Consider the following 14,066-nt stretch of genomic DNA (forward strand, 5'->3'; position numbering starts at 1 on the left):
CTTTGACGCCAACCCATACCAGCTAATGAAGGTTGACTTGGTTTAGTTTGGAAACTAAACTTTGGTTTTGGTTTATCTTCAGTTTTTGGTTTTTCTTCTTCTATCGGTTTTTCGTCACTTTTCGGTTCCGCTGACTTTACCTCACCTGCAGGAACAGTTGTGTCGTCAACATCTTCATAAATATCATATGCCATTTGTTTTTGTTTTCCTTTCAACTTTTTGTGTTTGTTGTAAAGTTTAGAATATTTCGACTCTAAGTCAATGAGATGTTCTATAATGAACTGTTGGTCAGTGAAGTAAACTTTTCCATCTGTTGTCTCGAAAGCTCCTTCAGACTTCAATATTTTATTTGTGAGAGTCTGTTTCTTTTTTGAGATACTAGCCGTTCCATTTTTATGAAAAGTGACTTTGTAGTTAGGGTTTGTATTTCCAGACCTGGCACTTTCTATTATTGAATTTTTCTCTTCATCTGTAAGTTCTTTGACAGGTTTTGACAATGGTTCTGAACTTTTTGTTTGTGGTGTCAAATCTACCGTTTCAACTTCTTCGGTCATTTCATCTCAGTAAAAAATTTTAGTTTGGTTTGTTTTCAACTGGTTGTTGAGGTTTTTTAAGTCGGTCTAAAACTTCCTGAGGTATAGGAAGAACTTGACAAACACGTTGTGTAACTGCTGGAAGCCGACAAATCCATCTTGAACCCATTTGTCTCAATGCTGTATTGTTCATTTCATCTCAGTAAAAAATTTTACATTCCCCACGTTTGAGGTGGTTGAGGTTGGTTATTGTTTACCCACTGTTGTGCATGGTTATATCCTCTGTTAAAGAATCTTTCACCTTGGTCCATATAGTGTCCTGCTTGGTTATAGTAGTCATTTGCTTTGTTATAATAGTTTCCTGCTTGTCTTCCTACATTGTCCATCCATCCTTGAACTTTTCCTCTTGTTTCAGGATTTGGAATAAGATTTGTTGCATCTCGTGCTACATCCCAACCTTTCTGTACAGTTTGTATAATAGGTTGTGCTTTCTCTTTAAGTATACCTAATGTACTCAAAATCTTCCTTCCAACTCCAAATACACCTCTGGCTATTGTTCCCACTGCGGGTAAAAATCTAGATGCAACTCCTGCTAACGCGCCAAATAAACCCATTTCTTATAGGATAAAAATGACGAATCCAAACAAGGACCCCTATGTTTCTAAAGCGACAAAGAAAGCACTCATGGTAAAAATCTTTAGTTCAACACCAAATGCTTGGTTTATGGATATCTTGGAAAACATTCCGAGGTATAGAGAAGATGGACCTCCATACTGGCTAATATTTGTCGGTCAAAACACAAGATACTGTGAAGCCATACCATTATGGTCCAAAAATATTTTAGATGTGAAAACTGCTTTGACAATATTCGTTGACAAATACCATCCAACAAAACTGACATCTGACTGTGAAAGTTCTTTCAAATCAGACGATATTAAAAACTATCTGCGTTCAAAAAATGTAAACCAATATTTCATTGTCGACCAAAACCATTCTGCTCTTGGTGTCATTGACGGTTGTATAAAAATGTTAAGAGACTTAAACCAACCACAAGGTGGTGAAGCAAATGAAATGTCATATGACGACAAATATAGACACTTCTCCATGGCAAAGATGAGACAAGTTTTAAATATTTACAATAACCGTAAACAAAAAGGTTTGGGAAACCACTCCCCCGAAGAAATGAAAAACAACCCTGACTTAGAGAAAGACTATATATTTAATAATTTAGTCAAAAGAGACAAACAAGAAAGAATGCCGGGCTTCAAACTTCAGAAAGGTGACAAAGTAAAAATAGAAATACCTAAACGCGACCCATATGAAAATACTATTGACTATGACAACAATGGGAACCGACAGGTACTCACATTCGTGTTCGTAAAAATAGAAGAAAGTATACAAGAGAATATTATGAAGTTTTAGGCAAACATGGCAAAATGTACAGACTGCAAGCAGAAGATAAAACTACTATTGTCAGACCTCGTTTCAAACTTGTCAAAGTTCAAGGTGGTATACTTTCAAAGACAGTTCCTAACAAATATAAGACAACTCCTGACGAATATGCTAAAGAAGTGGAACATGACGACTAAGCATTTCTATACCATGCGTAAACTGTCATGTAAGGTGGCATGTAGTCTTTACTTTGTCCCGTTGTTTGCGTATACCCTGAAACGCGATGTGTATGGTTTCCTCCTCCCTCAGTGTTACTCCAGTAACAATTTATAGCAAACTTAACGTTGTCTTTAACATCATATCCTTTACCTTTTGTCATTGCTGACCAATTCCAATATCTATGACTATGCCAACCTGCTTGAGATGTACTTAAATCTATGTAGTGACTGTGCGCAGGTAAATTTTCACCTGAAATCGTTTTACTTCCACCTGTTTCCTTTGAAGAGTTTGCACAATACAAAAACCTGTCGACTATTTGAGTCCAAGTTCCAAAACCAAGTACTACTTCTGGTCTGGTAGAGTTCATTGACGTATAAATAGAGCCTATAGGATATAATGTTTGAAGTATTTCTGTCTTTAATGTTTGAAGCTCTGTTTTGTCTGCTTTCTTCTCATATAAATCTTGAGCAGTGAAATTAAAGTTTTTTTCATCCTTCATGACATAAACATCTTTACATCTAATGTTTCTCATCGTCGTTATGTCGTCATCCGATGTTAAACCTTGTGGAAAGTTAGGAGGTTTACAATATAATGCATCCCCACCAGTTTCTTCAACCGTTCCTTCAATACTTTCTATAGCAACAGTTGTAAAACTTGTATGTGTATGAGTCTTATCTGCTTTCTTCTCTAACTCATCGTTAACATAAGTTTTATCTGCTTTAAGGTCTAAACATCCTGAAACCCATCCTGTATCGGCTTTAGTTTTTAAAATCTTCGATGTCCATTCATGGTACCAGTCAACCCTTTCTTTCATTTCGTTATCTTTTTCATCCACATATTCCTTATCTGCTTTCTTCTCTAACTTACTAGCCACATATTCCTCATCTGCTTTCTTTTCAAGGCTAACGTTTAAGTTTGTAATATCAGATATAGAATGTATATGAGTCTTTTTAGAATATTCTTTGTCAGCTCTTGTCACTTCACTTGACATTTTATTGTCAACATATGTTTTGTCTGCTAGTTCAGGATGAGTATGTTCTTTTGTTGCATAAGCTTTGTTAGCTCTTTCTTCTTCTTTTGCTATTGCATCGTCTACATATGTTTTGTCAGCTTTGTTGTCAACATCTGCTTTCAAAAGAAGTTCATTTATAGGTTTCTCGTTTAAAGTTCCTTTTGTTGGATTTATACAAACAGTATGGTTCTTATTGTCTTGAAACAGAAACTCATCTGTCATTGGGTTTAATGTCAGTTTTAAGTCACCCCCTTTCAATGACTCAGATATCTTAGAATAGTTTGAAAAGTTTGTTGTGTTCTTATTTAGAGCTTGTATAATGAGTTGTCGGTTGTGTTGTATTTCTCTCATAGACGCTGTTTCTTTCGACATTTTTATTCTAGATAAAATATGCTTTCAATAGAAAAAGAAAATTCAAGAGTTGCTACAACTAAACCATTAGATGAACTTTTTACTAACGTCGGTCAAAAGTTTGAGACAGAGACCGTAAAGCATGAAGGCTATCGTTTTGACTACCCGTTAAGATGGTTAAGAGACCCATCCGTCACAAAAGCTATTGGCTTTCGTAGAATGAAGTTCATTTCAGAAGCCATACATGGTTTCCCATTTACAGTCGGTTTTGAAGTTCGATACTATAACAAAGAAAAACGTATGTATGAGAAATTTGAACAGGGAAAACTTTTACAAGTGAATTTGCTTGTAAACTTAGAAACAACTCTTCAAGCTTTTCAAGAAAAAATAAACGATATCTATATCGAATATGCAAACCAGTATAACATTGACGAAGGAGAGTACCATCTCGATATTATATATGACAGGAAAAATGCAACTGTTAAAATCAATAGAATAGAAGACCTTGGAGAAAACGTTTATATTTCTACAAAATATAACAACTTGGCATGGTATAGATTTATGAGGATGTTAAATCAGCCTGCAGAATATCCAGTACACCCGGACTTTTATGAAGTCGAAAACCCTAATGGAACATATGAAAATGTTTTCGACCCAGATGCTATTATCGTTCATGCTTCATTTTCTGGTGCACAAAACTCTTTCTTATGCTTGGCAAATGACTTTTACGAAAAACCAACAAAGCTATATGAACCGCCGAGTGGAAGTATTTCAGACTTTCAAGTATGGTTTACAACAGATGGAAGAAAGAGAATAGTTCCATTATACCATGCGTTTTACTTAGAACTTAGTTTCATATACAACTACTATCGAACGATAAAAATATAATTTTTTAATACGGTTGAGGTGTTGGATTTGGTTGCCAACTAGACTGTGGTGCAGGTTCAGGCTGTTGTATAACAGGAGCTTGCTCTTCTGGTTCAGGGTCTTTAGGTATAATACCAACAAACTGACCTACTCTTTTACCAATATTTTTGACTCCGTTCCAAATTCCTCTTCCGACAGATTTTATTCCATTCCATATACCTCTTCCAACATTTCGAAAGAAGTTTCCTATTCTTCCAAAGAAACCCATTTTACTATATGTAAAAATCTAATGTCCGCCTAGTCTCTTACGTTTCCTTCTGAGTTCCATAGCATTTTTTAACTGGAGCTCATACATTCTGTTTCTCCTCTGGTAGAAAACATATTCTGGGTCAACTCCTGTGTTCGCGTCATCTGCATAGAGTTGTTTATATCCCACTTCAGGGTTTGTATAAAACTCTTTCCATCTCATATTTGCATACCATGGTGGCAAACCTAACGCAGCGTCATTTGACATGGCAGTTTGCATTTGTACATCTGTTGGCACTTGACCATAGTTTGCCATTGCAGTTTGTATTCTAACTTCATTTGGAATATTCTCTGGTTTGGTTGTCCAGGTTGCTGTGCATTCGCTAAGTTCTGTGCGTCCATTTAATATTAAAAATATCTCTTACGAGTACATATACTGGACATTTGCAGGCATTGGTTCATCTTCATATTCTCTGTACCTTTCTGCCACGTCAAATAAATATATGACACAATGGAAAAAACCTAAAACAAGTAGTCCTATTTCAAACCACATTTACTTACTAGTAAAATTTCTTTGTTATGACACTTTTTCCGGTTTATAGGACCTCTCTCATATTCTATCTTGTCATATCTAAACTCATAGTCATGTATGTCCTCTAACCATCTCATAACGGTTTCCAAACCACTTTTATCGGATGTAAAGTAAAAGCATGGATGTAAAACGTCTAAAGTTTCTAAAGAGTCTCTCAAAGTCCAGTCTACTTGGTATTGAAAATCCCATGTGTTATAGAACGGCGGGTCCACTATAAAGAAAACATTTTCCTTGTCTTTATATTTTTCATACAACTCTGTCCAATGACATCTCACAAACTCTATACCCTCAATATATTTTTCTATGTCCTCTTTGAAAACATTTGTATAGTTAAGATATAAAACTTTTGACATAAGTGTTTCAATGTCATGAACTCTTATAGAACCACTATATAATAGTCTAGCAGATATACTATCCCAGTCTATATATTCTGCTTTTTTCAAAACCTCTCTCACAATATTTTTCTTATCTAATGGTATACGTTCCATCTTGCCTATAGGTATCTTTTCTTTTAACTCTTTCAATATATTGTTTGTGTCTGGTATATGTTTGAGACGGTCCATATAGTTGTCGAAGTCATTGCATATAATCTTTGAGTCTGGGAATATTGTATGGCACAAATGGGATATATAGAAACTTCCACCGAACAAATCTACAAATGTTAGACCATTCGGTAGTTTCTTAAGTTCTCTCAATAGAATATCTTTACATTTACTCTTATTTCCAAAGAACGGTAACGGTGGTTTTGTAAAATTCATTTATATATAATAATAAAAATGTTTTTTCCTGAAAAGTGACAGAAAAGTGACAAAACATGAAAACATATATAATTTGTGAAAAGCTCCTGGAAGCCCTCCGAATAAAAACTTCATTTATACTAAACATCTTCAGGGCTAGAGGGCACGAAGTGCCTGGAAGCCCTCCAAATAAAACTTCAGGGCTAGAAGGGGCGCAGCCCCTGGAAGCCCCACTACCTTTTTTTTTTGACGACTATTTCAAATCGAATATATATATATTCACTTATAATTTTATATAATATGTTAATTAGCATATTTCATATGAACAATTGTGAGTCTATCTGAGAATGTTCTTCATTTCTCAAGATTTTCTCAATAATTATCATCATTCTTGCAAAATTTCAGCTTGGCTCAAAATTTTGCAAGAATGATTGGGATTCTATTGCAATCAATATTTCACCTGAAAATTTAGTAAATAATTTCTGAAGTCTTTCAAAAATAGCCTTATTGCAATAGAATTTCTTTAATCTTATGCAATTCTCATTTTTATTATTGGAGTCTCTGAAATAAATTCTATATGGTAATGAGAAATTAAAGGATATCTTTTGAAGGGAGTATGATGTAAAAAAATACATTTGATTAGATAAACTTTTTAGATAAGAATATACTATATATATATATATAATGATGTTAAATCTAAAAAAAATCCATTTGCATGAACAATAATTCCGTAAGAAATGAATTCAAATTTTACTTCCTCTTTTTCAATTTTTTTTACTTCCCCTTTTGTCATTCAATTTTACTTCATTAAGCTCAATATTGTTCTCACTCATTCCTTTTTTATATTTTCCCAAAAGAAAATTATTTTCTCCTAAAATGAAAACAATTTCCGATTTGTCATCCTTAGTTGCTAAACTTTTTTATGAATAAAGTTTATTAATGTATTTGACTATTAAAATACTGTATTTATAATGTAGATCAAAACGTTTCTTTCATCTATGCCATTACTTGCAATTAGGAAACAATTAGTAGCATTGTAAAAATTGTGTCACTTTTTAGCGAATTGAATAACACCAATATTAAGGCTGCACTTACGCCCGTCTGACTTTAATTCAAATTTTTGACAACTGGCGTGAAGCGGCATTGAAAATTAACCTTAAACATCTGAATTGAAGGCCCCGTCATAGGAGCGTATGTGCACCCTTAAAAATAATTGAATAACATATATATTTTAAAGGTGGTCTCAGGAAAAATAAAATAAGTTCATCATATTACGTAAAGTCTCCCTATCATTTTTCTGCTTCAATATTGAGTAAACACTTATCAAAATTTTGAATAGGAAACTTTACGAATGAAAAGGAGATTAGAAATTCAATAAATAAATGTTGATTAGCTTTGTTTTTTTAAAAATGAAGTATCTGGAAATTTAATAAATTGAAAGAAAAACTGGAAACTAAAATTTTCTTAAACTTTATTATGTTCTTGTTTGCGACTTTCATTGTGATTGATGTAGTCACTTTTATGATCACCATGGGTCTCTCACAAAGACATTTCTTCAGTATGTTACAAAATATTAATAATGAAAAATACGTCCAATCATTCCTTTCGCAGCAACCAATAATTTCTTATACTGTAACAATAAATGAAGGTGGAGATGACTATGATAATTCAATATTAGCCACTGAAAGGCATGATTTTAAGTATGGATCATGGAAATATAATCCTTTAAATATTTCAAATAAAGAAAAAGAAACAGTTGTTTTACAATTAAAGGAAAAATATATGTTCAATGATAAAGCAAAAGAACGTTTAGATTACTAGTAGTAGGATAGGAAGGGTTGTGTGACTTTTTTTGTTGCATCTATATATAGACGATGCATTAAAATATATTTATTTATAAATCATTAAAAAATGTAAGACATTAATTTTAAAATAATTTATTTTTTTATCTTTTATAAAAGAAGCTATATATAGATGATGTCAGATATTCCGCGATTAATTAATTATTTTTGAAGAACTGAATGGAATCAATGGAGTCATAATCAAAGACCTCATAAACGAGTAAAAGAAATAATTATTTTCATGAATAAAAGATTCACTACCATAATGAAATAAAAAAATAAAAAAATTTTTAAAAAATAAACTTCTTACGAAAAATTAAACGCAAGACTATCAAAAGATAGAGTTGAAAGAGTAATGGTAATGATGAAAAAGAAATTGATGAGTTCAACATAGAACTTTAAGAAACTAATGATTATTTGAATTTATGATATCAATTATTTGATTTATTCTTTCTTCAATCTCTTCTATTCTTTTTGTTAAATCATCAATTTTCATTAATGAGGTGATTCTTGATTGAGGAATAGATTTCAAACTAACCACCCCCTTTATTTTTGAAATTTTGAATCCATCAACTTTATACATTTTATTCAATTTACATGTTGTCAATTCTTCAAATAATTTTTTATTATTAGCATAATAGTCATTAAATTCTTCAACAGATGAAAAAATTTTTATTTCAGTAATTGGTTTAACAATGTTTATTTTTTGTTGAACATCTTTACTTTCATTAATTTCCTCCTTCTCTGTTTCATTTATTTTTAAAATTGGTTTCATTTATCATTAAATAAAAATTAGAATATAAGTGATGAAATATATTTTTTAATTAATATTAAATCAGAAATGGCGGCGGGATTCTTTAAAAAATTATGGGATGGAATTAAGAAAGCTGCAGGTTGGGTTCATAAAAATATTATTAAACCCGTTGCAAACTTTTTGGCACCAGTAGCGAAAACGGCAGGAACTATCATAGGTGGAGTATTAGGTACTAAAGCAGGTAATCCGGCGATGGGAGCACAAGCAGGTAACGCAATTGGTGGAATTGCTGAAGGAATACTTAATAAAATAGGAGGTAGATAGTGGAAAAATAAATATTATTTTTATCTTAGTATCGGTTGAAGTCTTTGATAAACTTTTTCTCCTTTATTTAAAACTTCTCTTATTGGGGCGGCTTTTGGTGTTATTGATTCAGCAACGTCACTAATTGCTTCTTTATTCTTAAATATCCAATTTGCTCCCTTCTTCAATGTTTCCCAAACTTTATGCGCTCCTCTTTTTACTTTATCCCATAATTTTTTAAAGAATCCTGCAGCCATAGTTGATTATTTCATTAAAATTAAAAATTCATTTTCATCTTTTAATTTTGATTTTTTATTTAATAATAAATGACGACTAACTATTTGGTGCCAAACACTAAACCGATTAATGGAAATGTGTTTCATTCATTCGAAAAGATAAATGAAATATTCGCAAAGAATGACGGTAGAAGATATTATAGAGAACTTGAAAGTTCATGCTATGACTCTGATGCTCCATATTTTGATGATAAACAAACTCATTTAAGAATTACAAATCCGGCTCATGATGTGAACCAATTAGGTGACACATATATTAAACGCAAAGTTAAAGCAACTCTAGTTTCAAATAAAGCTTTCACATGTGATGCCGCTTTTAAATGCATGCGTTTATTCGTTGGTTACAAATCATCAAATCAAAGCTTTAAACAATTAGAAGTAGAAACCGAAAGAGGTGATGCCGGTTATCTTCAGATGGATTGCGCCCGTGAATCTTTCGCATTTGCAACATATAAACCAAAATCAGAAAGGAAAGTTAAAAAGTTTGTTCATTCGTTATATAATAATGTTCAAAAATATGATAACTCAGTATGTGGTAAATATATTGACCCTTCAGAAGTTTTCAAGAATGCAAATGAAGAAGTTGATATCACTTTTGATATGATTATTCCGGTAAATGATTTGTTAGCATTTCAGGCGTTCGATGATTATCCTAAATCATTTGGTGATATCATTCTTAAATATTATGTTTTCAGGGATACTTTAGTATTTTGTCAGGTTGACCCGTTAAGAGTTGCTGATTTACAAAATTACGTTTATGAAAAGATAACTGATGAAAATTATGAAAAGATTATGAATCATGTTTATAAATATGATCGCAAATTCCAACAAATCGGACTTCCTACTAAATTAATTACAAGCTTAGCCGCTACATCTGCTGAGCAACAGTTGATAGTTTATTATTTCATGCACAAAGATGGAAGTTTTAGAGGATAAATGTATTACACCAGGATACGGTTTAATTGAAGAATCAGTTAAAGCAATACCACGTTTATTCAGTAAGGAAGATCCATTCATGATTCCAGCTCAACATATTGACGTTCGTTCACTAAATGGAGGTTGCATCACTCCTGAAGGTATTAGCTCAGATTTCTCATACGCTCTTCATAATGTTACAGATGTTGTGTTAGCATTTCCGAAGAATGCAATGCAAAGAACAGTTTTAGAAAATCCAATGCTTCGAGGTCTTCAGGTCACTATAGATTCCAGAAACTTCCCCGATCAAGCGATGACCACAGTGGGTGACATATTCTTTACACGTATGCTTCAAGCTTCTGATTTAGATGGAGTGAATGAATGCACGGAAGAATACGAGGACTCATTAACTAGACCACTGAATGATGATGATGGCAAGCCATTAACTAGAACATGGAAAGACCAAACTTCATTCTTATGCACTATTCCAGTTCAACGTGATGGAGCGGGTATATTCTTTGATGGATTAGAAACTTTCAACTTCACAAGTTACAGTACAAGTGAAAGCTTATCCAATCATTCAGGGTGAAAATGACACTTACTGTTCAAAAGTGACAAATCCTCCTCAGGTTTGGTTTACTAGGACTACGTATTGGACATGGACACCGGATGAAGGTTTGAAATATCATCCAACAGGTACACCACCACAGTATAGAAGTTCATATGATGAAATATTGATGAATAGAAATGTTTAAAATTATAAATTTATTTTTGATTAAATGGATTTAAATTCATCCACCCCTTATGAAGAATTAGCGGGAGTATATAATACATACGTAGATGATATGATTAATGAAGCATTGAGTGATAATAGAAATGCTCTATCTAAGGAAAAATTAATGAAAATTCCATATTCTGAATGTTACTTAAATTCAATCACTGCAGCAATTGGTAAACAAAATAAAGGTAAAACATTAACGATATTAAAACAAATTATCATTATTGCTAACACTTCCCCTATTCACATGTGTTAATTTATATCAACCGTTCAGGTTCACCTTCAGATGATACATTTGAATCTTTAAAGCATTTAATCAAAATTCCAATTATTTATTTATCACAAGAAGAAGCAGAAGATTATTTAAAAAACTTTTTAATGTATAAAGAATTATATAATACAATCAAGAAGCAAGGATTAGAGGATAAAATTATTGATAAACAACGGGATGAATTATTTGAAACACTTTCTATTTCAAATTTTGATAGAGAATTTTTGCATTCACTCATTTTTCTAGATGATGCAGTGAAATCAAAACTAATAACAAATGAGAAATCATATTTTAATCAGTTATTAACTCAATGTCGACACATTCAGTGTTCATTCTTTATGGCTGTTCAATATTTCAAAGCATTAAGCACAAACATTAAATCAAATCTATCAACACTTTTCATTTTCAGTGGGTTTAGTCGTCAACAGTTGAACGTTATGCTTTATCAAGTGAATTTACCAATGAGCATTAATGAACTTTACACACAATATCAGCAATTAGGTGAACATGGAAAAATAATAGTTGATTTAAATAAAGGAAGTGTTAAATTTGATTAACTTTTTATAATTAATTTTTATTTTTTATTTATAATTAAACATGACTGAAATAGCAAATCTTCTACAGGTTCCATTAAAACAAGGGACAAACAAAAGGGTGCATATAATAGAACTATGAAAGTTCCTGATGGAATGAAAGAATTAGTTCATATTGTTGCTGGTCTTCAAAAAGATGTTAAACAAATGAGAAACGTTTTAACATTACCAGAAGCTCAAGCATATGCCAAACGTCATGGTCCAAATTGGGAAGCACACGAAGCAGACATTACGGGTCCAAATGGAAAACCTGATGGTATAAATGAAGTTTTCGTTACTGATGGTCAAGGTAATATTAAAGTCATAAATGGTTATAAATTAACTATATCTGATTATCCTAAACGTAAAGTATATAATGAACGTTATCCTATGCAATTTGATGAAAATGGAAAAGCTGTTAAACAATACATTGGAGAAGGTGAAAATGGTCCAATTAATTCATACCGTCATAATCCATATTCTTATTTCAATGAAGAATTAAATGCTATTAAAGAGGGACCGGATGGATTACCACGATATTCTAACCAGTTTGATGGTCAATATACAAATATTAGACCTGAAATTTCAACTAAGAAATTCTTTAAAGTTGCTTTATTCGATCCAGTTTTCGCAAATGTTAAAGATGAACTTAAACAGCAATTCCAACCAATTATAGTAGCAAGAATTGCATCAGGTGCTTTATCTCAAGCATTCAAAGATTTAATTAAGAAACCATTATATCAGCAACGAGGTTTAACTTATGATTTAGTTAAGGAATCAGATAAAAGAAAATTTGAGAAATCAAATGATTATAAGAATGCAATTAATGAATATATTCGGTCTATTAATTTCGATGAAAATGCTAAAAATCAACTTCATGAACAAATACAGGGAATAATAGATTCAAAAGTTCCAGCAAAATAAAAGTTTAAATATATTTTTTTTATTCGAATATAAATGAGAAGACGTTTCACTAGTCAAAAGAACACTAACGCAAAAGCAGAGATTACGGTTGGTAATAACGTAAATGATGATAAATCACGAATTATTCAAAATGTTAAAGTTAATGTTAGCCCCGAATTAACAAGGTCAGCAACTCAACCAAATTTATTAACTCGTGACTTACCGAAGAATGAGGAGGAGCAAAATAAAGAAGATGGAGACCCAATCATTTTATCTGAACCTGGTAAAGAACCTGTTGAAATTCCCACTTATCCAACATACCCCCACCTCTTTCATTAAACATCGAGAACCCATATAAAATAGACATTAATTCAGAATTAATGAAAATTTACCGTGATATAATAATTAATAATTATGATTCAATAATAAATTTAATTGACCAATCCGGTTTAATTATTTTACCTTATGAATCATTAATTCACATTATCGCCATTCTTTGTGATGTTCAAGATTCAGACGTTAAGATTCAATTTTTCATAGATGATGAGGTTTCATGCTGCGGAACAGTTGCAAAAATAAATCCTATAAAGGATATTAGCACAATTAAGATATCAAAGAACGGAACAACAACTGAACTTCATTTAACATATAATGATATTTATAATAAAATAGTTGATGAATATAAAATATCACTTGAAAAATTCTTTGTTAAGGCCATTTAATATTCAAGCATTAACATTATCGAATAATAATCCTTTGAATCATAATCGATAATAATTGACCTTTCACCAGTTTCTATCGTTTGTTTTATTTCTTTTTGTTCCCCACTATCTGGATCGGTCATTGTAATTGTTTTTGTTATAGTATCAGCTTTATCTTTAACTTCAATCTTTTTTCCATCGGGATATTTAAACCAAAATTCCAAAAATTCGATATTGTCAATCTGTTCATATTTTAATCTATCAATTACATTTTTAATACCATCTGAAAATCTTATGAAATGGTCATTATATGGGTTTGATTGAACTAAATTTGAATGAAGTGAAATATAACCTGTTGATGAATATGACATCGACTCATATTTTCTGAAAACACTAAAATTTATAACATGAATGAATTTCTTATTCGTTGAATTTATGAATTCTCGAGGTAATCTTATTCTAGTTTTATTTATCACTGGAAAATAACGCTTTACCATATTTTTAATCGTAATAAAAATGTCAATTATCAATATTATTTCGAATAATAACTGTGAATTAAATTTAACAGTTAGCGGAATTTATAATGTTACTCTCGTTTCTGTGAGTGGTAAATTTAATCCCATTCTTTTAGACCCTTCAGATTATATATCATTTATTAAAGATGACCTTGAAAAAACGTATGATATGTATATAAATAATGTGATAGTGAAATGGGATATTAACATGATTTTAAGTTATTTAAATGAATCATTTATCGTATGGTATGAAGAAAATTTTAAATCA

General features: G+C 31.6%; 8 protein-coding genes and 1 pseudogene across 9 annotated transcripts, besides 3 other annotated features; 3 read left to right on the forward strand and 6 right to left on the reverse strand.

The window, feature by feature from the left end:
* Positions 1-3,093: part of a mobile genetic element that runs on past the window's edge.
* Positions 574-726, reverse strand: TVAGG3_0909630 (uncharacterized protein; the record flags this gene model as incomplete). The annotated part of the gene is made up of 1 exon (XM_051251748.1): positions 574-726. One exon carries the CDS (start codon positions 724-726, stop codon positions 574-576), a length of 153 nt encoding a protein of 50 aa, XP_051077322.1.
* On the reverse strand, positions 746-1,147 carry TVAGG3_0909640 (uncharacterized protein; the record flags this gene model as incomplete). Its single annotated transcript, XM_051251749.1, has 1 exon — positions 746-1,147. One exon carries the CDS (start codon positions 1,145-1,147, stop codon positions 746-748), a length of 402 nt encoding a protein of 133 aa, XP_051077323.1.
* TVAGG3_0909650 lies at positions 1,164-2,017 on the forward strand (annotated as a pseudogene). The gene has a single exon. A coding segment is annotated over exon 1 (854 nt).
* TVAGG3_0909660 (phage tail repeat-like family) lies at positions 2,119-2,958 on the reverse strand (the record flags this gene model as incomplete). The annotated part of the gene is made up of 1 exon (XM_051251750.1): positions 2,119-2,958. One exon carries the CDS (start codon positions 2,956-2,958, stop codon positions 2,119-2,121), a length of 840 nt encoding a protein of 279 aa, XP_051077324.1.
* A 68-nt stretch (positions 3,094-3,161) lies between the features above and the next one.
* On the reverse strand, positions 3,162-3,528 carry TVAGG3_0909670 (phage tail repeat-like family; the record flags this gene model as incomplete). The annotated part of the gene is made up of 1 exon (XM_051251751.1): positions 3,162-3,528. A coding segment is annotated over one exon (367 nt), but the record flags the coding sequence as incomplete, so codon positions are not given.
* An 18-nt stretch (positions 3,529-3,546) lies between these two features.
* Positions 3,547-4,395, forward strand: TVAGG3_0909680 (uncharacterized protein; the record flags this gene model as incomplete). Its single annotated transcript, XM_001329922.2, has 1 exon — positions 3,547-4,395. The coding sequence occupies one exon, from the start codon at positions 3,547-3,549 to the stop codon at positions 4,393-4,395; it is 849 nt and encodes a 282-aa protein (XP_001329957.2).
* A 4-nt stretch (positions 4,396-4,399) lies between these two features.
* On the reverse strand, positions 4,400-4,642 carry TVAGG3_0909690 (serine threonine-protein phosphatase family; the record flags this gene model as incomplete). The annotated part of the gene is made up of 1 exon (XM_001329921.1): positions 4,400-4,642. The coding sequence occupies one exon, from the start codon at positions 4,640-4,642 to the stop codon at positions 4,400-4,402; it is 243 nt and encodes an 80-aa protein (XP_001329956.1).
* Positions 4,643-4,660: 18 nt separating this feature from the next.
* On the reverse strand, positions 4,661-4,843 carry TVAGG3_0909700 (uncharacterized protein; the record flags this gene model as incomplete). Its single annotated transcript, XM_001329920.2, has 1 exon — positions 4,661-4,843. One exon carries the CDS (start codon positions 4,841-4,843, stop codon positions 4,661-4,663), a length of 183 nt encoding a protein of 60 aa, XP_001329955.2.
* Positions 4,844-7,028: 2,185 nt separating this feature from the next.
* Positions 7,029-7,155: a mobile genetic element.
* Positions 7,156-9,173: 2,018 nt separating this feature from the next.
* Positions 9,174-9,596, forward strand: TVAGG3_0909720 (uncharacterized protein; the record flags this gene model as incomplete). Its single annotated transcript, XM_051251752.1, has 1 exon — positions 9,174-9,596. A coding segment is annotated over one exon (423 nt), but the record flags the coding sequence as incomplete, so codon positions are not given.
* Positions 9,597-10,963: 1,367 nt separating this feature from the next.
* Positions 10,964-14,066: part of a mobile genetic element that runs on past the window's edge.

The sequence above is a fragment of the Trichomonas vaginalis genome, chromosome I (assembly GCF_026262505.1).
Source record: "Trichomonas vaginalis G3 chromosome I, whole genome shotgun sequence".
NCBI classification, from domain to species: Eukaryota; Parabasalia; order Trichomonadida; family Trichomonadidae; genus Trichomonas; species Trichomonas vaginalis.